Source organism: Carettochelys insculpta, chromosome 6, assembly GCF_033958435.1.
Source record: "Carettochelys insculpta isolate YL-2023 chromosome 6, ASM3395843v1, whole genome shotgun sequence".
In the NCBI taxonomy this organism is placed as follows: Eukaryota; Metazoa; Chordata; order Testudines; family Carettochelyidae; genus Carettochelys; species Carettochelys insculpta.
Window position 1 is genome coordinate 46923539 of NC_134142.1, and position 22486 is coordinate 46946024.

General features: G+C 38.5%; 1 protein-coding gene across 9 annotated transcripts in view; it reads left to right on the plus strand.

The window, feature by feature from the left end:
* Positions 1-22486, plus strand: part of RALGAPA1 (Ral GTPase activating protein catalytic subunit alpha 1) — a 211800-nt gene that overhangs the window by 147471 nt on the left and 41843 nt on the right. For 8 of the 9 annotated variants that reach the window (XR_012645924.1, XM_074996842.1, XM_074996835.1 and 5 more), the window contains 5 exons: positions 1100-1171; positions 3337-3460; positions 6075-6230; positions 18175-18333; positions 20770-20897. Coding sequence is in view for 8 of the 9 variants with exons in the window: in XM_074996842.1 (XP_074852943.1) it covers positions 1100-1171; positions 3337-3460; positions 6075-6230; positions 18175-18333; positions 20770-20897 (639 nt within the window). In the remaining variant the exon portion in view is untranslated. Of the gene's footprint in view, positions 1-1099; positions 1172-3336; positions 3461-6074; positions 6231-18172; positions 18334-20769; positions 20898-22486 lie in introns of those variants that run through there. The other variant, XM_074996838.1, reaches the window with a different exon arrangement.

Sequence of the window (22486 nt, forward strand, 5' to 3'; positions counted from 1 at the left end):
TAAGCAGGACTCAATTTAATTGGTTTAAGGGCTGGATCCTTACTGCCATTCATTAAACCAATTAAATTAAGTTTCATTTCAGTACGGCAAGGTAGGGTGCGGACTGGGAGCTGGAGGAGTGACCGGTGGCAGAGCCACAAATGGTTCTTTTAAGAGCCACATACAGCTTGGAGTTGCCCAACCGATGACTCTTACTAAATCTAATCACAACACATAGGTTGGGAATCCCTGTTTTATGGTAATATCTTAAGTACATTTAAAAATTGGAAAGTGGTTATTGTGGTGTCACAGCTGTTTCTTTAAAAAAAAACAAGTGGTATATGTGAGTAGATGGGCTGATACACATTTCTTTATTCTGCAGGTCAGGAACATAGAATTACAAGAATTACATTATAAGAATGCCTTCTTTATTAGACTTAAGGAGCTCAATGTATTTATTATTATAAAGAGAAGGTTAAAGGTTGACTTGGATATGATCTAAAAGTATCTACATGGGGAACAAATATTTTCTTATGGTCTCCTCAATCCAGCAGAGAGAAATTTAGAGCAATCCAGTGTCTGGAAGTTAAATCTAGACAAATTTAGACTGGAAATAAGGTGTACATTTTTAACAGTTAAACTCATTAACCATTGTAACAGATTACTAAGGGTCAAGGCAAAATCTCTATTACTGATAATTTTTAAATCATAATAATTGGATGTTTTTCTACAAGATATGCACTAGGAATTACTATGGATACATTTTTTGATCCTGTCTGACATTGGAATCTCTGAATCTGTCATGTATGTCTAAGCAGCTATCCTCTGGCTTACTACAGAGTAAATTATATGGGCTCCAAGGCGAGTCCTGTCCGGTCTTCTGTAGACAGCTTGGAGTCACTAGGTTGAGAGCAGAAAGCAGGCAGAAGTATGCTGAGGGGTGTAAGAAGGATGCAGAAGACCTTCTAGCATAAAACTTGTGTATAACTAACTTAAAGGAAATTGGAGAAGCAAGAATGTTGTTGGTGATTGCATGAATGGAACCGAAATATGTTCTTGTATTGTCCTGAACCCAACACTGGACTGGCAGTAAAAATGTTACTTAATTGTCTCTATTTAGAAGGAGCTTTCATCTCCTGAAAAAAAATGAAAAGTTACTTCGAGAACTTAGGAATTTGGACTCAAGACAATGGTAAGTTAACTACCGTACCTAAGGAGTGTATGTACCGTAAAAGTCCTTTTTTCTGGCACGCTGGGATATGGGGGCACTGGTAAATTGAAAATGCTGTGCCTGGGGATCTGAGTAAGAAGAGGAGGTTCGAGAGCAGGCTGGGGCTGAGGGTCTGTATGGCGGGAGGTGCAGAAACAGGCTGAGGGTGGGGAGTCTGGTCAGGAGGGAGTTCAGGAGTGGGATGGGTTTCTGGATGGGGGATGCAGGAACAATTTGGGTGTGCATAGGCTGGGCTATGCAGGGTCACTTGGCTGTGGGTATGGGATCTGGTATCTAAGAGGAAGGGGGTTGCAGTGTAGAGGGAGGAGGTTGCAAGGCAGGGGTATAAGAGGGGCTTGTAGGGCACAGGCTCTGGGAGGGGGTTTGGGTTGAGCAGGGGAGTGGAGTGTAGGAGGGGTTTGGGGGCCAAATCAGCAGCAAGAACAGAGTGCTGCTTTGCAGAAGCCCTGGAGGAGAGTGCACCTCCCACCACCATCCAGTACCCTAAGCCCCTTCTCTGGCTTAACCCCCTGCCAGACCTAACCTCCCTCCCAATATGCATCCTGTAGCCCCCTCCTATTCTTAAGCCTCCAGCCATCCCTAGACCAGCAACACACTAACCTGGACTTTCTATGGAGATCAGAGCTGCCAGTATATTGAGCTTGCCAGTTGAAGTGCTAGATAAAAGCATTTTACTGTAATTTTATTTTTCAAAGTGAGTTTGTACAACTATTGTTAATATGGAAATTGTCAGACAAATAGATGAATAATTGGTTGGGGAAGAGTCAACATGTTCTTTTGTAAAAGGAACTCATGCCTCACCAATTTACAAAAATTCTTTGGGGGGTTAAAAAAGCATGTGGATAAGGGTTATTGGGTGGATATAGATTTTCAGAAAGCCTTTAATAAAGGTCCTCACTAAAGGCTCTTAAGCAAAGTAAGCTGTCATGGAGTAAGAGATCTTTTCCGGGATTGATAACTGCTGTAAAAGATATGAAGCAAAGGATAAGTTGTAAATCAAGGGTGGGGAACTTTTTTGGGGTTGGGGATCACTGACTAAAAAAAAAAAATCAGTCCGGGGCCATGTGAATGAAAAGCCAAAAAAAAACCCCACAAACAAACAAAAAAACACCCAAATCTTCACTGATGTAGTCCTCAATTGAAGAGGAGAAAAAAAAACCACACTCCCTTCATTCCCCTTACACCAGCCACAGATTCCAGGGGAGCCAGAGCTAGTAGATTATGGTCCCCCACTAGGATGTGGGGTGGGGTGAAAATAGGGGTTCATTGTGGGAGGGGGCTGCAAGGAAGTGGGTTTGTGTTTTGGGGTGTGGGGGAGAAGGAAGATATCAGAGCAAGCTTGAGGGTTGAGGGGTCTGGGAGCACGATAGGCCACAAGAGAGGGCTGGAGGTGGGTGATCGGGGGGCGGGGGGGAGCGGAATTCAGAAACAGGCTATGGGTGGGGGACTGGGCAGGAATGGGGGTTCCAGAGCAGGCTGGGAGTAAGGGTCTGCATGGCGGGAGATGCAGAAGCAGGCTGAGGGTGGGGAGTCTGGTCAGGAGCGGGTTCAGGAGTGAAATGGGCTTCTGGCTTGGGCTTGCAGGAACAATCTGGGTGTGCTTAAGCATGGCTATGCGGGGTCATTTGGCTGTGGGTATGGGATCTGGGTGGGAGTGAGATGCGGGAGCAATTTGATGGTGCAGGGTCTCAGGGCTGGGGTGGCTTACCTGGTGCAGCTCCCTTGCTGCTTTCAGGCACCATCACTTCCCCTCCCTATAATTTAAAATAATGCCCAAATCATTGGTTTTTACCTTATTTCATGTCTTCAGCTAAATCACGTGAAACTGTTACACAACTTTCTGAATACATTTCTTGCTGCTAATTTCAGCCAGAGTCTCACAAAGCTGAACTGGTTCCTTACGTGTGAAAGTTTCTGTTAGCAAACTGTAAAAAAGCAGAATGGAAAAGAGAATAATAACGTGAAAAGATAGAAGATGGTCAACGTACAGAAATAAAAAGACTTTTAATTGTACTGCACTTCCATAGCTTTCAGAATGAAAAAGGCAATGATCTCCCTGTCTCTGTGTTGACATGAAAGTGAACTCTTATTCAGTGATGATCCAATTACAATCCAATGTTTTGCAGCCGAGAGACACACAAGATCGCAGTATTTTATGTTGCTGAGGGACAAGAAGATAAACACTCCATCCTCACTAACACAGGAGGAAGCCAAGCCTATGAGGATTTTGTAGCAGGCCTTGGTTGGGAGGTATCTGTTTTAAGTTTTATTCATATCATCTGAGTTTTGTAGAAAATAAATATGAAAGTGGGGCTTATTGTTTTTCTCTCTAAACTCCCATCTCTGTTTTTCCTTATCACTTCTTACAGTTACTGAAAATCTTATTCTGAAAGTAGGATGCTCCGAGGGAAATTCTGATTTATATTTCTGTCAGAGGTGCTACGTAGATCAACTGTTGAGACAGCAAACTTTTACTGGCTAAGAAAGGGGAACCTGTGGAAGCTTCTGCATATCAGAGGCTGCTCAATAGTATTCAATTCCCCTCTCTCCTCTCAGTTCCTGACTTGTATACACTAACTAGACTATGTCATATGTCTCTATGTCTGTGTAGGCCTGAAAGGTGTTAAATCCATGTAAGGTTTTGCACATTGGCCAGATTTTGGAGTTAGAGAAATAAGGACATGCTGCTTCTCTCATTCTCTTCCCCCTGCTTATTAAAGGGAGAGAGAGAAACATACCTCTTGTCTTTTTCACTGATGAGAAATGATGGCACAATCATATAAGTACCACTGTCACCATTAGAGCACTAATTAAATATAGTTCTTTTCTACTGACTGGTCCATATTCACTTTGTTTCACTAATCACCATCCTTTTCTGGCTGCTTTGGACTGCCCCCCATGACCATCAATAGGAAGAAGCTTCAGCCAGAGACATGTCCCATGAAAGTTCAAGAATCATCACTGGCTCTCTCTCAAGTGCCATCATAGTTTTGCCACATTCCAGGGAGCCAGTATGTATTAGTTGTAATTTTCATTCCTCTGAGAAGAGATGGGGAGCTACCATATAAAGAAGATGTGATTTCTTGTTTTCCAGCAAAAAACAAGAGCAATTGCTAAGTTCTGCTGGCTCCCTCACAAACAACAGATTTTGCTGTCCCATATTTTTCCCATTCCTGAACTCAGAGGGAAAGACAGCAATAATCCTTTTACAGTGGGTTATTTCTCTTAGCACTACAGATCTAAATTCTATTCCTTTTTAAATTAAGATTACTTTGCCTGACAGCATCTGAAAAGTTTTAGCTTCTTGGCAAGAAATTCTGGATTTTTTGTTGGTATAAAAATACATTATTGCCTGCTCTGAGATTAAGGTTGAATCTGCTTGATTCAGTTCAGTAAAAATGTTGCTGAAGAACTGTAATACATAATAATTATTACTCAGGTTTACAAAACTTTAATTGTTTAAAAAAATTCCCATCAAATTTAAGACACCATCATATTTGCACATTTTCAGCTGTGGCTTAAAATTTGAAAATTTTCCATTTTCATAACGTGAAAATGTATGTTTTATGATGAAAAGAAAAATTCCTTGCACTAATGTTTGTGGCAAGACACTAGCAAGCCAGAATTTGCCAGCTTTGGTGAATTTTTTTTTACAGGATCAAGTCAAAACCTGATACATTGCCTGGGAATTTACATACAATTCAAAACGCAAGTTTTAGTCATTCAGGCGACTACAGTTTATGAAAAATTAAGCCAACTATTAAATGTTAGTTTTGGTGTACTACTGTTTCTACACTTGCTTTTTTTTCCCTTTAACTATGATCACTTTCTTTAATTTTTGTTATACTCTCTTGTGCCAGTAAGCACAAATGTTACTTGATCGCAGTTAGGGTTTGTTTCCTAGTTAAACTCTTCTAAATAGTGAGCCTCTGGCAACTTTAGCTTAACTTAACAGTTAGGGCCTTGCCAAATTCAGGGCCTTGAAAAGTCATTACGGCCTATGAAATCTGATCTTCCCTCATGAAATCTGATATTTTATGTGCTTTTACCCTGTATTATTCAGTGTTTCTCAAATTGAGTGTCCTGACCCAAAAGGCAATTATAGGGTGGGTCAGAAGGTTATTTTAGGGAGGTCACAGTATTGCCACCCTTACTGCTGTGCTGCTGCCACTAGAACTGGGTGGTCAAACAGCAGTGGCTCTAGAGGCAGCAGCACAGAAGAAGGCTCACTAATAGAGGAAGGCAACGGCTGTGCCTATGGCTGTGGGTGGGCAGCACCACAATCCAGGCACCTCTGAGGGCTGACTGCCCTTGGTCACACCCCTTCTAGGCCATGGAGCTGGGGCCATCTTCCACCATGCCCTGCTATGAGCACCGCTGTGCAGCAATAAGGGGACAATCCCATACTATGCCATCCTGTCTTCTGTGCTGTTTCTGGAGATAGCTATGCCAACAGTTCTGGGCTGCTCTCTAGCTGCCCAGCTCTGAAGGCAATTCAGCCAGAAGAAGTATAAGTAAAGGAAAGAGTACTGCAAACCCCCCGCCCCCCACACACACACAATAACCTAATGAGCCCCTCACATCTCCTTTTTGGTCCAGGACCCCTACAGTTACAACTCTGTGAAATTTCAGATTACAATAGCTGAAATAATGAAATTTACTATTTACTCCTATGACCATGAAATTGACCAAAATGGACTATGAATTTGGTAGGGTCTCATTAAGAGTACAAAAGGATCTTCATCAGCACTGAATTATGGAGTTTTTAAAATATGCATCATGATGCTTGAAAAGGGTTTCTTTGAAGAGCATCTTTACTACATATTATTTTTCCACCCTAATATTACATGGGCTTTGATCTTAGGTAAATCTCACAAACCATTGTGGTTTTATGGGAGGACTGCAAAAAAACAAAAGCACTGGATTGACCACTCCATATTTTGCTACCTCTACAGTAGAAGTAATGTTTCACATGTCAACAAGAATGCCTTCTGATTCAGATGACTCTTTAACAAAAAAGGTAGGTGATTTTGAATACAGCTTTTTCTTTAGGTAACAATAAATTAAAGGATTTTAAGAAATCATTCCTGAAAAATAGTTATATTTTTCTAGAAATAATACAGTGCTTATTCCTCTAATAGCTTGTATATTATTAAAGCTGGTTGGAGTGGGTAAATTGTAGTGCTATTAAATTACTTTCTGCCAGCCAGTTATTTTGCCACAGAAAATGAGTTTTTGTCACATTTGTACATCTTATTGCTGCTGAAGTCACAGGAAAGATGGTGTAATGCAGGGAAAAGAAACAGAATTAATAGTCCTATGTGGTGGAAAAACTCCAAGTCTGAACGACCGGTTCTAGTTCTTTGAGTCTTCTGGAAATAGCTGATAAATACATACACCAAAGATGAATGTTTTAGTTCTTCTCCAAGGCTTTCATTTAAGTATGTTCATAGAACATTTGCCTTTAAAAGAAGATCAAAACCTTAGGAACTTGACAATATTTAGTGAATTTAGTTGTATTGCTTTGGTGATGACACAAATGTTCAGCAGATGTCTGCTCTCTTATATCCACCTTAAGGGGCAAATGGCTTTCTGTATTGGTATTTTTTCTTCAGAATTTAATAAATTCCACATTAGCAATAATAAGTTGAGGCTTCAAACATGTTTCCTGTTACAAATGAACAATTGGCTGTCATTAGACTGTCCCCCTCTCTTCTGTACATACATCTTCAGATGTGCTAATCCATTCAGTGGACACATTAATGAGCACTGGTTGAAGTGTAATATTGGAAAAAGTGAGGCTGGTTGACCTCTGCATGGAGTTTAATACTTGTAATAAAATTAGGTAGTCGACAGTTAGTAGAGAGAGAAATAGCCATGCCTCTGGCAAGCTTCAATTATTAATGACATTTTTGTTCTTCAACTTGAAGAAAATAATTTATATCTTTTTATTATTGTTTGTTATGAACTGACACTTAATTGTAACTTCTCTCAGTAGCATCAGACAATTTTTAAACTATTAAAATATTTTCCTGTATGCCTAAATATTGAGTATTTACTACTCTTTTATTTCATAAAGTAAAGTCAATATATTTAATTTTTTTAAACAAAATATTAAAGGATCTTAAGAGCAAAAATAAAATATTTTTAAAAGAGAATAACTAAAGTAACAGTAGTATTCCTGGCTCAGCCTTTTTGAAGAATCAGCATACTTTGCACACAGAAATATGTATCAATAACCTTTTTGGATTAGAATGATTAAAAAGTAATGTGTGACAAACATAATGAAAATAGTTTCTGCTATTTGATAATAAAAACCCCACAATATTTTAAATGTTAGTTTTCAGCAGATAGTACAGTCTGCTTTCTATATCTGTTTTCAAGTGAGTTCCATCCTTTCCACACAGCTAACGTCTATAGCCATATTTAAAAGTTAGTTCAGTCCTTTGATGATGTAATTTTTGCAAGTATAAAGCAGTCACCGTTTTCACAGTTCCAGTTTAACATTCTCACTAAACCCCATTTTTTCTGCCTTTACCCATAATCACATGCTTCAGTACCATAGTCTATTCTGTGAGTCTGTATGGATTTACTGAATAGGATAATACACCAAGGTCGTGTCTACATTAGTCCCCTTCTTTGAATGGGGGCATGAAAATGACATGGACTGGGGAATATCAATGAGGTGCTGCCATGCATATGCAGTGCCTCATTAGCATAATGGCAGCTGTGCAAATTTTGAAGGTGCTAACTTCGAAGTGCTGACAGGCAGTCTAGACGCGGGCACTTCAAAATATGCACCCAACTTCGAAATTCCCTTACTCCTAGTTTGTTTCGTATAACTTTGTTGCTGAGGTAAAATACAGATTTGGTGATATAAGGGAAGGAAAATATATGGAGATGAAGAAGGGTACCTCCACTGAAGGGGAAAAAAAGCCAAAAAACCTGCTGCCACATATCTCAGAGCCTTGGTCAGATGACTCAGGCTTTCACTAAAGAGCTAAAAATAGAACTGCAGTTCTTTCTGCACCATCTCTGAGACCATCCCTGTCATCAGGTTTGAGAGCCCAAACTTCAGCCTGACCAGTGATGTCTACACTGCTTTTGAAGCCAAATTATGCAATCCAGGTTCTCAGGCATATTGTTGCACCTTTCTTTTGTTTGTTTGTTTAGTTGGTTGGTTTTGATTTTTCAGAGTATCATCATCAAGAGCCACGGGCTCAGTGCCCATTGGAGTCTGATGTCTCTCTCACTATTTCCTTCCATCTTTCCCCGTCCAGTGGGGAGTGGCTTAGTTTCTGTAGACTAGCTCCACACCAAATTTCAGAGTAGGTGTATTCTACATATATGGAAGAAAACATTGAATCTTGAGCTGTGACTGAGGGTTTTGAATGTGTTTAACCATGTTTTGAGCATGTGTTGTTTTGCTGAATCTGAACAATTCATTTATTGTACTTTGGTTGGCTGAAGAATTGTTCCTGGTTTCTATATTGTAATGTGCCTAGAGGTAGATGATAGGTTCATCCTATAAATGGAAATTAAATTTAATTAAAATAAAACTTCTTCCTGCCAGCCCAACCACTGCTGTATCAAGATTCTAGTGCTTTAGATGCCAGGCAAATTAAAGTCTTATTTTCTATCAATCTTTCTGAATGATAAATAAAATTTTAAGTATCTTAGGTACCTTTGAAAGATTGGCGTCAAAACATAACCAAGAAGTAAAGAAGATGAATTCAAAAGGAAGAGGAGGAAATGTCTTGGAGATCTGGAACAGGATTAAAATTAAAATGAATCACAAAGTTTTTAATGAATATATTTTCTTCATCTTTGATTTTTTTCTAAATGAAAGAATATGTCACAATAGAAAATATATTATTTTAAGTACAGTTACTGAAGTAAGATGATGGAGTGTCAATATTAAGATAGAACTATTAAAATCTGACAATTCACAATGGGAGAGAGATCACAAATTCACTGTTGTAGCTTTCCTCCTGTCTAGCTACTGCCAGCACTGTGGAGAGATTTGGAAGTGGAGGGTGTGAAAGTGTCTTAATTAAATTAATACATGTGGCGTTAAAACAAAAGGGGCCATTTTCTAATTATTAGCTTATTAATCCGCCTGAAACTTTTGGTAACTATATAAATGACTCAAGCTTTGTTTGACATCGTTAAAGCCCACTGTCAAAGAATTATAGTTCCATCATTCACAGCTAATTGCTTAGTTTGTTTTTAATATTCACTGAATGTTTAAAGGCATAAAGCCATAAAACATGTCCAGTAATAAAACATTTGCATTTTTATAAAATTGCAATTAATCTCATCCATTATTTTACAGGACTAAGAAAACTTAATGTGTTAAACATATTTTGTGAAGAATTTATTCAGTGCTTGAGGGTGCGTTAGCTAGATGAGCTAAGTACATGTAACTTTACTGAAAGTACCTGCAATAAGAATCATCATCATCAGCATCCATGGGCTCAGCACCTGTTGGTGTCCTATGCCTCCCTCCTATTTCCTTCCATCTTTCCTGGTCCAGTGCAGAGTGGCTTAGTTTCTGCAGACTAGCTCCGCACCAATCCACTATATCATCTACCCGTTCTCTGTGGGGTCTGCCTCTCCTATTCAAACCGTCCATTATGCTGAATACCAAGGTCTTGACTTTTCGTTCATCATTCATTCTGCAGATATGTCTGAGCAGCTGTAACTTGTGTTGTATAACCTTTTGCAGTAGATTCTCTTTTGGCTGTATCTGCCTATATAATTCCTCATTGCTGACATGCATACATCCTATTCTCAGGCTCTTTCTCTAACAACTCCTCTCAAACGCCAATATCTTTCTCTTCGAATCTTTTGTTATCACCCATGCCTCACATCTGTACAACATGCTGCTAAATACGCATGTTTTTGAAGATGCTCCACTTCATTCCTAAGCTAATCACTTTTCTTTTCTAGATCTTCTCCATCGCCTTCAAACTCACTCTTTCTTTTGCTATTCTAATTGCTATTTCCTCCTTACAGTTTAGATCATATGTCATGTTGCTCCCCAGACATATGAACTTCTCTCTGTTCTCTAATTCAATCCCACCTATACCGATCTTCCTTCCTATTTCCTTATCTCCAAATACCATTGTTTTTGTTTTATTCATGTTCATAATCAGTCCATGCTGCTTCCCCTCCTCATTTAGCACCTGCACCATTCTTCCTCGCTTCTCTTCATCTTCATCAGTGATAACTATATCATCTGTGAACCTCAAGTTGTTAATTCTTTTCCCATGCACTGTCTACCTCTTCCTTGATCTTATCTATCGCTTTCTCTAGGTGCATGATGAGGATACTCAGTGATATCAGATCTCCTTGTCTCATACTTCTACTTGTTCTAAACCAACTTCCCAACACTCTCACTTCTCACTTCATTCTCACTTCTGCCTTTGCCTTGTCTTTGATATCCTTCAACAATCCTGTCAGTCTGCTATCCACTTCATGTGACTTCATGCTATCCACTTCATGTGACCCAAGTCACTTTTTGACTTATCCTGTCAAATTCCTTCTGAAAGTTGACGAAGCAATTGTAGATCTTCTTTTGTCGAGCTTTCTCCACACTCAATCTTAGTGCCAGTATCTGCTCTATGTTACTTCTATATTTCCTGAATCCTGCTTGCTCATTGACTAGATGTTCGATCTGTGATCTCAGTCTCTCTATCGGTATCATCATCAGCACCTTGCCTAGATGGCTTGTTAGGGCAATAATTCTGTAGTTTGTGACCTCCAATGCACTTCCTTTCTTATGTATTGTCACTAACGTGGATCTTGTCCATTCCATAGGTGCCTTCCCTTTTTTCCACGCTATATTACGTAGTTGGTGTATTTCCTGAATCGTACTTTCTCCAAAGTGTTTTATCATCTCTCCTGTGATCTTATAATTTCCAGGCCTCTTGTTGTTGTTCTTCAGTCATTTCACTGCTATTTCTGTTTCCTCCTTCGAAATATCAGTCTCATTCTGAATGCTCCACCGTGAAGCCTCTAGGGGTTCCACGCCAGTCCCAAGGCTGAATGAAGGAGGAGAATTGATCATATGCGTGATGATGTGCTGATCGTAAAACAACAGTACAAATGAAATCTGATGTCAGTACAACTAACTGAGTCGAAGGGATAGCAACGCTGATAGAGGCAATTGAGCAGAGGGTTCTAGAAGAAAATAAGATCAATAAGAGGTAGATTACGCAGGAGGCACTGAAGTTGGTCCAAGAGAAGACAGCATTGAAGATCAGCAGGATGTTTGTGAGAGGGCGGACAGCAATCTGGAATGAAATGCAATGAGGTAAGGAAAGTGGCCTGAATGGATAAGGTTAAATGGTTAGAGGAGCAGTGTGAAGATATAGAGAGGTATTATGGTGCATGTAAGACCAGGGAGATGTATAAAATTATTAGACATATTAATAGGAAGTGGCAGGCAAAGCAGATGGCGATCAAAGACAAGAACAACAAGGTGCTTATGAACGAGGCGAAGGTTGTGCAGCGATGGACAAGATATTGCACCGATCTGTACAAAACACAGTTGGACCCGAGCGTCTCAGAGAGACTGATCTAAGAACTAAAAGAGATATCTCCACGAAGCATTGAGAGAGAGACCAATAGTCGAAGGAGAAAGTAGAAAGAGCAGTGAAACGACTAAAGAACAGCAAGAGTCCTGGAAATGATAAGATCACAGGAGAGATGCAATAAGAAGCTGCCTCCTAAATTTTTCTCCTGTTTTGTATTCCTGCGGTAACTCTCTAGTGAACTTTGTTTGAAGAAAACAAAATACAAATTTTAAGTCTAGCTTTCATTATGAAAGGAAATCAGTTTTTTTCCCCTTTTCTTTTTTAGATAAGTGGGTACTAGAAATTACACATAATTTTGGCAAGAGTTCAAGGGTTAATGCAAGAGATAAATAAAAGGAATTTTCTGTAAATTGAGCCCTGCATTATTTCAGTTGTCTTGCCTTTCCAAACCTAACTCATTTAATTTTTAAAAAGTAAATACTTAAATTCTTCCTGACAGTGTGCTTTGCTTTTACTATCGTTTATTACTTCAATTATACTTGGTATCACTTAGACCAATCTGCCATTTGGAAATCTCAGTGTAGCCTGCAGCTTAGTATTAAGTCTGGCTGGTATTGTAACATGTACAGCATATGACACTAATGTATCAAAATTAGATTTGATCATCCCTCCTGGTTACATTTATTTCACATTTCTTTTGTATTCAGTTAACATAAACATATTAGGAAAGCTGACACATGGTGATGACTGTATAGTAAGAATATTTTAAAGTATTTCAATTTAAAATTGCAGCTAACTTGGCTTTTTCTAAATTGTTTCATGTTTTTACAATATGTGCTTTGAATCTCTTCTCCATTGTTAAAAATAAGTAACTGAAACTGGTTGTATTATTTTTGTATTGTTTATCGTTTGTATATGGCCATGCCGTAAATCCTCAACTCTGATTGGGGATCCATTGTACTAGTGACTATATGTGCACGTAAGAAGAGACTGTTTCAGTCTTGAAGAGCTTACAATCTACAAGAACAACACAAAATATAGAAGGTTTATTATCCCAATTTTCATGCAGGGAACTGAAGTACAGCGGGCCACATCTTCATCTGGTGTAAATTGTCAGAGTTCGGTTGACTTCAGTTTCTCTGTGACAACTTATACATGTAATCTCTGAGGGATTGTCGATGCAGATTCTTTTAAATAGCTGTCTCTGTTGGGGCAACACATGCACCTTGAGCACACTCCCTCCACCCCCGTAGAAAAGAGTATAAAAGAAGGGGCAGCCAGAGTTCACACTAATTTCCTTCTTACCATTTGTGGCTGAAAGGCAAAACTTTGTAGTGTCCACATCCCATGTTGAGCAGATTTATTTCTGTAGTTAGTTTGTTATTAACATAGATCAATTTTTTTTGGCTGCTGGCTTAAAAACCTCCTGAAATGTTAGTGCTATTCAGAGTAATGGTTGAATTCCTATCCCTTGTGCAAGGGCCTATTTCCTGTACGAGTGTATCTCCCTACAGAAACTTAGTGTTTGACTTCAGGTTGCAGGAACTCAGAATCTGCCTCTCTGTGAAGCAGCAATGCTGCTGAATGATGACCAGTCGCGGTACCTACCCAGTTTGCAGGTCCTTCTCCAAGAGGATTCAAAAAGTGTAACATCATAAAAATAGCAATGATGCGTCAGACCCATCGTACATGTAGCCCAGTATTTTGTCTTCCAGCAGTGGCAAAGGCCAGGTACTTCAGAGAGAATGAACAAAATGAAGCAATTAGCAAGCAATGCCCTGTCGTCCAGTCCCAGCTTCTGGCAGCCAGAGTCTAGAATACCCAGAGCATGGTGTTGCATCCTCACCATCTTGGCAAATAGCCATTGATGGACCTATTCTCTTCAGACATATGTAATTCTTTCATGAACCCGCTATACTTCACACGATCTCCTGTCATTGAGTTTCATAGGCTGACTGTGCCTTGTGTGAAGAAGTACTGTGCGTGCGTGCGTGCGTGCGCGCGCCGTAAGAGGGGAAAAAAACTGAAATTCTGCCTCTTGGAAGGGTCAGTCCAAGCTCAGCTGGGCCATGGCAGATTTTCCAAGAAGCTCCAGATACTGGGCTCATCCCATTCACTGAATGTCCTGATGAGTCAAGACACTGCCTCTGGTTCTTGTGAAACGTCTTAAGCCACATTCATCAGTGGCATCAGTAACATTTTCAAAAACAATCTGTGAGGAGCATTGTTCTTGAGATCAAACTTTTTAAGTGGGGAGATGGAAAGCCTCCCTTAAAGCTCAATCTTCTAAATGTCTAAAGAAATGGTATACCATCTCTGTGTACCTGCACCAAAACCCAAAAGAGCACCAGAGATTTCTTTCCAGCATCAAGAATTGTATTGCCTAGAGTACAAGTCCCTAACTATGGCACCAAATCTCCTGGCACAAATTATTGTGGTACTGTCTGCCTCTTCAATGAGAACCATGTCACCAAATACCTCTGGACCAAGACCCATCCTTATAATACCGTCCGCAGTCTTGACACCAACTGAGACTATGACTTCAGCAACTTGAGGACTCCCTATCTACACGAAATAAATACTTTTAACATCTTTCCCCCAATAGTCTTGTGATTCAAGCAATTCAAGAAGAGTCAGAGCAACCCAAATTTGCTTCTTAGGTGAACAACTGAAATCAGGAACGAAAGAGCCCAGGAAAACAAGACTACCATTTGATTGTGATGCTGCCAGAGACATAGTCATTGTGTGGATTCCCCCCAGCCCCCCTCGAGTGCAAATATTGTATCCACAGTTTCATTCAAATTGCTTTTGAGAATCTATTTAGAATGGTTTTACTTTACAAACTTAGTCTCTATTAATCTTGGAGTCAGGATTCAAGGTTTTTTGGTAAATCAGATACAAGCCACTGAGCATCTTCTATCAATTTTATTAAGGAAAAGTGTAGGTTTAACTTGGAAATATTCTAAAGAACATAAGAATATAAAAGAGAATAAACTGGATTGGACCAAAGGTCCATCTAGCCCAGTATCCTGTCTTCTGACAGAGGCCAATGCCAGATGCCCCATAGGGTGTGAACAGAGCAGGGAATCATCAAAATGATCCCTCTCCTGTCATCCATTTCCAGCCTCTGACAACAGAGGCTAGGGATGCCATTCCTATTTATGCTGGCTAATAGCCATTGATGGACCAACATCTGTGAATTTATCTAGTTCTTTTTTGAACCCTGGTAAAGTTCTGGCCTTCACAACATCCTCTAGCAAGGAGTCCCACAGACAGGGTCAGCAACCACAATAACAAAAACAAAGCAGTCCTTAATAAATAACGTCAAACCATACTTTTTGTATCCCCTATTTTAAGAACAGCACACACACATTGATTTGTAAATCATTTGTGATACATGTTTACTGCAGGACGTTAACAATTTTTTTTACATATTCTATTTCCTCACAGTTTACATGCGTGTTTGTACCGCTCTCTTCCTGACTTTCACTTTCATAAATGGAGCCCAGCCGAACTTGATATAAATGCAAAGGATTGGTTCCTTCGAGTGTGAAATTCTCTGTTTTCATCTTTGAGTTTCCTCTTTTTTTGAAGCCCTTCGAGCCCCACTTTAAATATTCCAATTTTACTTCACATTTCATTTTAGTTTCCTTTCTTAAAATGCACATTGCCCTTAACAGCCAGAATGCCACAAGCTTCCTTTTCCTTTTCAACATCAAGACTTTATTAGCAACACAATCAAACCACAGGTATAATATATCTCACAATATATTACACATACTAAAGGGAGAGTTATACAAGATTTCAAGATCACACAATTTTTTGCCATTTAGATATGAGTTCATTGTTGGACTTTTAGACATTCACTGTTTTGTTGAAAATAATCAGGAGCTGCTTTTTTTTTTTTTTCTTTACTTTGCAATTATTGCATCGGCAGCCACTATGAAGTCCTTAAAGAGCCACAGGTTGCAAATCCTTGCCCACAGGCTACTATGCACTGCATAAAGAAAAACTTCTTTCTTTTAGTTTTTAAACCTGTTACTCACTAATTTCATTTGGTGACCACTAGTTTTTAATTTATGGGAACAAATAAGTAACTTTTCCTTGTCCACACCAGTCATGATTTTATAGACCTCTATCTTATCCCCCCTTAGTCTCCTTTTTTCTAAGCTGAAAAGTGTCAGTGTTTTTTAATCTTTCTTTGCCTGTTCCAAACCCCTAATCATTTTTGTTGCCCTTTTCTGAACCTTTTCCCATGCCAATATATCTTTTTTTTTTTATATGAGGCAACTACATCTGAATGCAGTATTCAGAATGTAGGCGTACCATGGATTTATGTAGAGGCAGTAAGATATGCTCTGTCTTATTCTCTATCCCTTTTTTAATGATTCCTAGCATTTTGTCTGCTTTTTTAACTGCTTCTGCACATGGAGTGCATATTTTCAGAGAACTATCCACAATGACACCCAAAAATCTCTCTCTTGAGAAATTATGGCTAAATTAGTCCCCATTATTTTGTATATATAGTTGGGATTATTTTTTCCAATGTGCATTGCTGTACATTCATCAGTGTTAAATTTAATTTGCCAATTTGTTGCCCGGTCACTTAGTTCTGTTCACAGTCTGCTTTGTTCTTGGCTATCTTGAGCAGTTTAGTATCATCAGCAAATTTTGCACTGCTCTGTTTACCCCTTTTTCCAGAACATTTATAAATATGTTAAATAGGATTGGTTCCGGTACAAATCCCTGGAGGCGCACTGCTAGTTAGCACTCTCCATTCTGGGGAAAAAAAAGCAAATTCAAATTCGACACATTTAACATGTGGTTTGAACTGGGATGGCAATTATCTGGCTCATTTTAAGGACTCTTACATACTTTGCTTTATCTAATTCTTGACTTCTTCCCCGCCCTCCTTCTGCTCCTCTGCTCTCTGATTTACTCACCTTGATAATAATTTTTCTGATTTGTCAACCTTCATTACTATATTTGGTTCTGTGCCTTAAATATTGAATCTGTTCTGGTATGGCTATGATATAAAGAAGTGGGTCTGTCCCATGAAAGCTCATCCCCTAATAAATTATTTTGTTAGTCTTTAAAGTGCTGCTGGACTGCTTTTTTGTTTTGATATATTCATCTATGTGTCAGACAGTTTTGTTCTTTACAATAGTTTCAACTAATTTGCCCATTACTGGTCTGTAACTGACAAGATCTCCTCTAGTGCCCTCTTTAAATATTGGCGTCACATTAGCTATCTTCCAGTCATTATATAGTGAAGCTGATTTAGAGAATAAATTACAAATTTAATCATTCTGCAATTTCATATTTGAGTTCTTTCAGAACTCTTGGATGAATGTCATCTGCTCCCAGTGACTTGTTACTCTTAAGTTTATCAGTCTGTTCCAAAACCTCTTTTAATGATGCCTCAGTCTGGGACAATTCCTCAAATGTATAACCTAAAAAGAATAACTCACGTTTGAGAATCTTCCTATCATCTTCACCCTCGAAGACCAAAGCAAAGAATCCATTTGAGTTTCTCCATTATGGCCTTATTTTCTTTGAGTGCTCCCTTAGTGTCTCAATCATCCAGTGGCCCACCTGGTTGTTTACAAGGTTCCAGATTCCAGTGTACTTAAACATTTTGCTATTACTTTTTGAGTTTTTGGCTAGCTGTTCTTCAGACATGATCTGTTCTGTCCTTCCAATTATATTTTGTATGATTGGTATGACTTTGTCCCCTTGATTGTCTTCATTCTGCCACGTTTCTGTGATGCCAATCATATTAATAGCCTCCTTTAATACATGGCACTCTAGTTCACCCATCTTATTATTTAGACTTCTAGTATTTGTGTATAAGCACTTGAAAAAAATTGTCACTATTTATCTGTCTATCATTTTCTGATGTGTTACACTTTTTCATTTGTTTCTCATCCAATCTTACCCATATTTTATAATCTTCAATCCTCTCCTTCTCACTAAACATAGAGAAGCCTTTCTCTAAGAGATGTCTCTGTCCGATCATGTGCTCCTCTTCACCCATCAGCTTTCCCCCAGCCCTTTATTTAAAAACTACTCTATGACGTTTTTAATGTTAAGTGCCTTCAGGCTGGTTCCATTTTGGTTTAGATGGAGCCCATCCTTCTTGTATAGGCTCCCGCGAAGCCTGTACACATGTCACAGCTATTAGTTTACAAAAGACATACATGGTATCGACATACTAAACACAGAGATCTAATTTTGAATGTTTGTTTTTCCTTAGCTTATAAATCAAGGACATTGCAATGTGGTTGGATGTGTCTTCTCTCTGCACCCCACAGATTCTTCTTCAGCTCACCATCATTTGGAGTACAGGCCTGTACTATATTAAGATAGCTGAAGTACTTTGTACTCATGCATATGAAATTTTGTTTTTTCCACTCTTGCCAGCTAAGACATTTGGGAAATGATGAAGTGCATATTGTCTGGTCAGAGCATACCCGAGACTACAGAAGAGGAATAATTCCTACAGAATTTGGTGATGTTCTTATTGTTATCTATCCAATGAAAAACCACATGTTCAGTATCCAGATCATGAAAAAACCTGAGGTAAGAGTTTCTTTGGTAATTTCCCGTATGTGTTGAGTAATTTGTGGGTTGACTAGATATAAGCTCCTGCTTTTATGGTGTGACATATTGACCCAACAAGGTAATCCTTCTTTAATAACGACAGTGGTAATAGCTACAAGACAGAAGTCATGTGTGCAGAGGGCAGCGTATAGAGAAAAATAAGCAACTGCGAACAAAAGGACTGTAATTCCATCAAGCAATTCTGATAATTAATATAAACTGCAAGAACAAAGGTTAGAGTATTTTATGTAACCACTTGAACTCTAAGATTAGATTAAATTAAATTACCCTGGTTTTAGATTTTTATTTTATTGTATTAGTAAATGAATCCAAATCCTAGATCTATGGCCTGAATAGACTACCTCTTCCTCTTTCCTCCATTCAGCCTTCTTTTTCCTTCCTTTCACAGCCATTTTTATCTTTCCTTTAAACTGCCACACAAGAATTCAGGCCCAGACTCAGAAGGCTGTTTAAGCATGTTGGCTTTAGTGGGACTACTTGTCTTGCCTAAAGAAAGGCATATGCTGAATATTTTTTGAGCTGGGAATTTATGTATGGTTGCCTCTGTCTGTTTCTCATAACTGCACCAGATCAACCAATCAGTGTGGCTTGAGCCATCTGTTGAAGTGGAAGCAGCAATAAATGGTTAAATTGCATAATTCTCAGGTGTGATGTCAATGGCATAGATTTATGTGTTTATATTTTACAACACTGCATTTTGTTTACTATAAACATTAATACTAACATGCTCCATGAGAGAAAAGGGAATTCAAGCATATAGCACTCAGTGTTGCATGGTACTGGCATTTCAGTATGACACTTACAGCATACATGGCATGGTACTATCAAGGGTAAACAGATTTTAATTAAAACTACATTTTCTACATTTTTTTTCTTGGTAAGTGTGAAAGGTTACAATATTGCCATCTTTTCCTATTTTTAATTGCTTTAAAAAAGAAGGGAACATCCTTGCTCCAAAAGCATCTTCCATTAAATGGAAAATAAATGCTTTAATAATCAAATCAAGTAACTTCAGTATCCTTAAAACTGAATTGTGGCATGAATAATGGCAGAAATAGTGCACAAGACCTGTTTTGTAGTGTGGGTCACATCTTAGCAGACAGACTGCTTTACTGGTTAGCTGTCCCATCATGATCACATAGGACACCTCTCTTCCTTTTTGCAGTTATATAAAATCCTTGTGGTGGCAACCTCAGCAGTTGCTTACATACACAAAAAAGGAAAGTTTTTTTTTTTATATTTTAATTCTAATTAAAATATAAAAAATAAGGTAGAGATATAGCAATGCAGCTAGTGCTCCACAGATCCCCAGAGGTTAACACCCAGTTTCTTCAGAGTGACGGGGAAATCCAAGATACTAACTGTTCAGTGGAAAATATAATGTTAAAATATTACAGCCAGATAATTCTATGGACTTTTGGGGACATACCTAAATTAAGGACCAAACTTTCTGTAAGCCTCAGTCTGACTTCTAAATCTGTGCTTATAAGCTGTGTACACAGAGCCTGAATTTGCAGACATTACCTGTTAGTTAGCCATGTATCAATCCATTATGTACACACAAATGCAAGATTTGAGATCCATGAGTGAAGTTACAGTGAATACTTCAGTAAAGGAAATGCAGGCGAGCACCCAGAGGATCAGGCCTTCCACCTGTAATCGTACTTCGTTTTGAATGTGTTTGTGTAAGCCAAGAGTATTCGGACTGATTTTATTTTTCATATACTCACCTCCCAATGTGTGCTGAGTGCATTATACACACAAAAGTATAGACATGGGGTAAAATCCTTGCCCTTTTCAAATCAACAGAAATACTCCCGCTGATTGCAGAAAGGCCAAGATTTTGTGTGTGGTTTCCACTTCCAAAAATGTAGTCTAATTGTAAATACAATGTGAAAAGTGAGTGCAACAAAGTGGGGGAGGTGTGACAGGTGGCGGGGGGCTTGAAAATGGCAGATAAGATGCAATAATAGTCACATGACGGTTATGTGCGCATTTAGATGGTTCCACTCCATAGATGCATGCTATACTTTTAAATGTAATTGTTTTTAAAGTGAGTAATCATTACCTCTCACCTAGCCTTTGAACTTTATAAGTGTTGCATATATGATTTATTATTAAGCTTTTGGCAGAAAGCGGTGAAAATAAGCCTGGATGAGGCAGGCACAGTTTTTACCTAAAATAGCATGTGTAGAAAAATTATCAGTTACCAAGGATATCAGGTAGTTATATGGCTATGTATTTTCATGAAAAAACAGGTCTCATGCATAATTGTTGTGATTAACCATAGATGAGGGGGGAAAAGAATTATGAATACTTCATTGTTAATGTTGATTGCTAATTGTTATAGCAGAGATTTTGTATTAGAGTTGAATTTATTAATTTCTGATTCAGGTTCCTTTCTTTGGTCCACTCTTTGATGGCTCTATTGTTAATGGGAAAATTCTTCCTATTATGGTTCGTGCAACAGCTATAAATGCAAGCCGAGCGTTGAAATCACTGATCCCATTGTACCAAAATTTGTATCCTTTTTACCTGTATTATTTCCATGTAACACTGGCTTTGCAGGGCTAAAGATATACCATATTTTTGCTTAAATCTTAGATTTCTATCAACTTAATTCAGGGAACGCATTTCAAACTGACTTCTTTTAAGAAGCTTCAGTTTAATGCTTCAAAATTTCCTGAATGATCTTGAGTGATTAACTAAGGAATGATGGTTTAACATACAAGTCCATTTCATATGCAGGTTTTTCCAGACATAGACAATTATGCTAGCAACTTGTTCCTTTAGGGTGTGTCTACACGGGCACAAATCATTTTGAAGATTACTAATGAGGCACTGAATTGAATATTCAGCACCTCATTAGCATTAGGACGCTTCTGGCCATGGCGCTTCGAAAACGCGTGGCTCCACGGGTCCTTTTCGAAAGGACCCCACGCCTTTCAAAACCCCTTATCCTGCTCACTGAGCGGAATGAGGGGATTTCAAAAGGTGCCGTGTCCAGAAGCGTCCTAATGCTCATGACGCACTGAATATTCAGTTCAGTGCTTCATTAGTAAACTTTGAAATATGGCTATTTCGAAGATTTGTGCCTGTGTAGACAAAGCCCTAGTGTAAACAGATATTTGTTCAGTGTTAACATTATTTCATTTTTCAGTGCCAGTAGTGTTGTGTTTGTTTCAAAAAGAGAGAAATAACTTTGATGCTTATTAGCTTTATTATCGTGGTACCTAATGTATAGTTGCATAATTCAGTTAAGAACACAATGCCATCATCAGAGGGCCATAGGCACATCTTTGTAGAGAAGCCTGACAAGGTTATCACCTTTTTCCTGCTGCAATTTTATATTGCTGTAAAGTTCAGAATAAGGAGCTCCTAAGAAAATAAAACCACAGAAGAAAAGGAACTGAAAATAAAAGCATGAGGTAAGCTAATCCACTTAAAAATTAATACCACTTAATGTAACGAACGTACGTACTTTTACTTTATATCATTACATAGTAAATGGTCTGATTTTTTTACATTTCCCCACTTTCTAAGATTGACTTCCATTATTGTTTTGACCTAGTAAATGTATGTTCTTGTGTCTATTTCAAGAAATGAATAGGAAAGTTTAAATTTGAATTAAGATTTTTTCCCAACTCTGTATGTTAACTTCAACCTGCAGTGCAGATTTATTGCCTTGCAATTTTTAGCTGATAGACTATTACTCAAATGTTCTGTATTCTTTCAGAAGTTGACTTTGTAGTAGTTATGTAATTTTGATTTTATTGTCCCTTTTGATTTGATGGTGTAGATTTATAGGTGGGATGATATTGTCATTTTGATCACATTTAATGGCATATGTGTAGTCTCCTTTTGTTGAGGGATATGCAGATGCACCATTATTTCACTTTTGGAGAGACCTGATTTTTGTGTGTGTTTCAAAGTGGCTTGGACTAAGAATTCCAAATGTGTTACCTCTATTAGACTTCAAAAAGAGCTGGGGCCTAAGTGTAGTGAATCAGGAAGGATGGAAAGTTGAAAGTTATTTGCCTTGAAAAAAACAAACTTCTGAGGGCTGTGCAAAGTACAAGTACCCCTGAGCTTGTCAGTTTACTGGTTACCA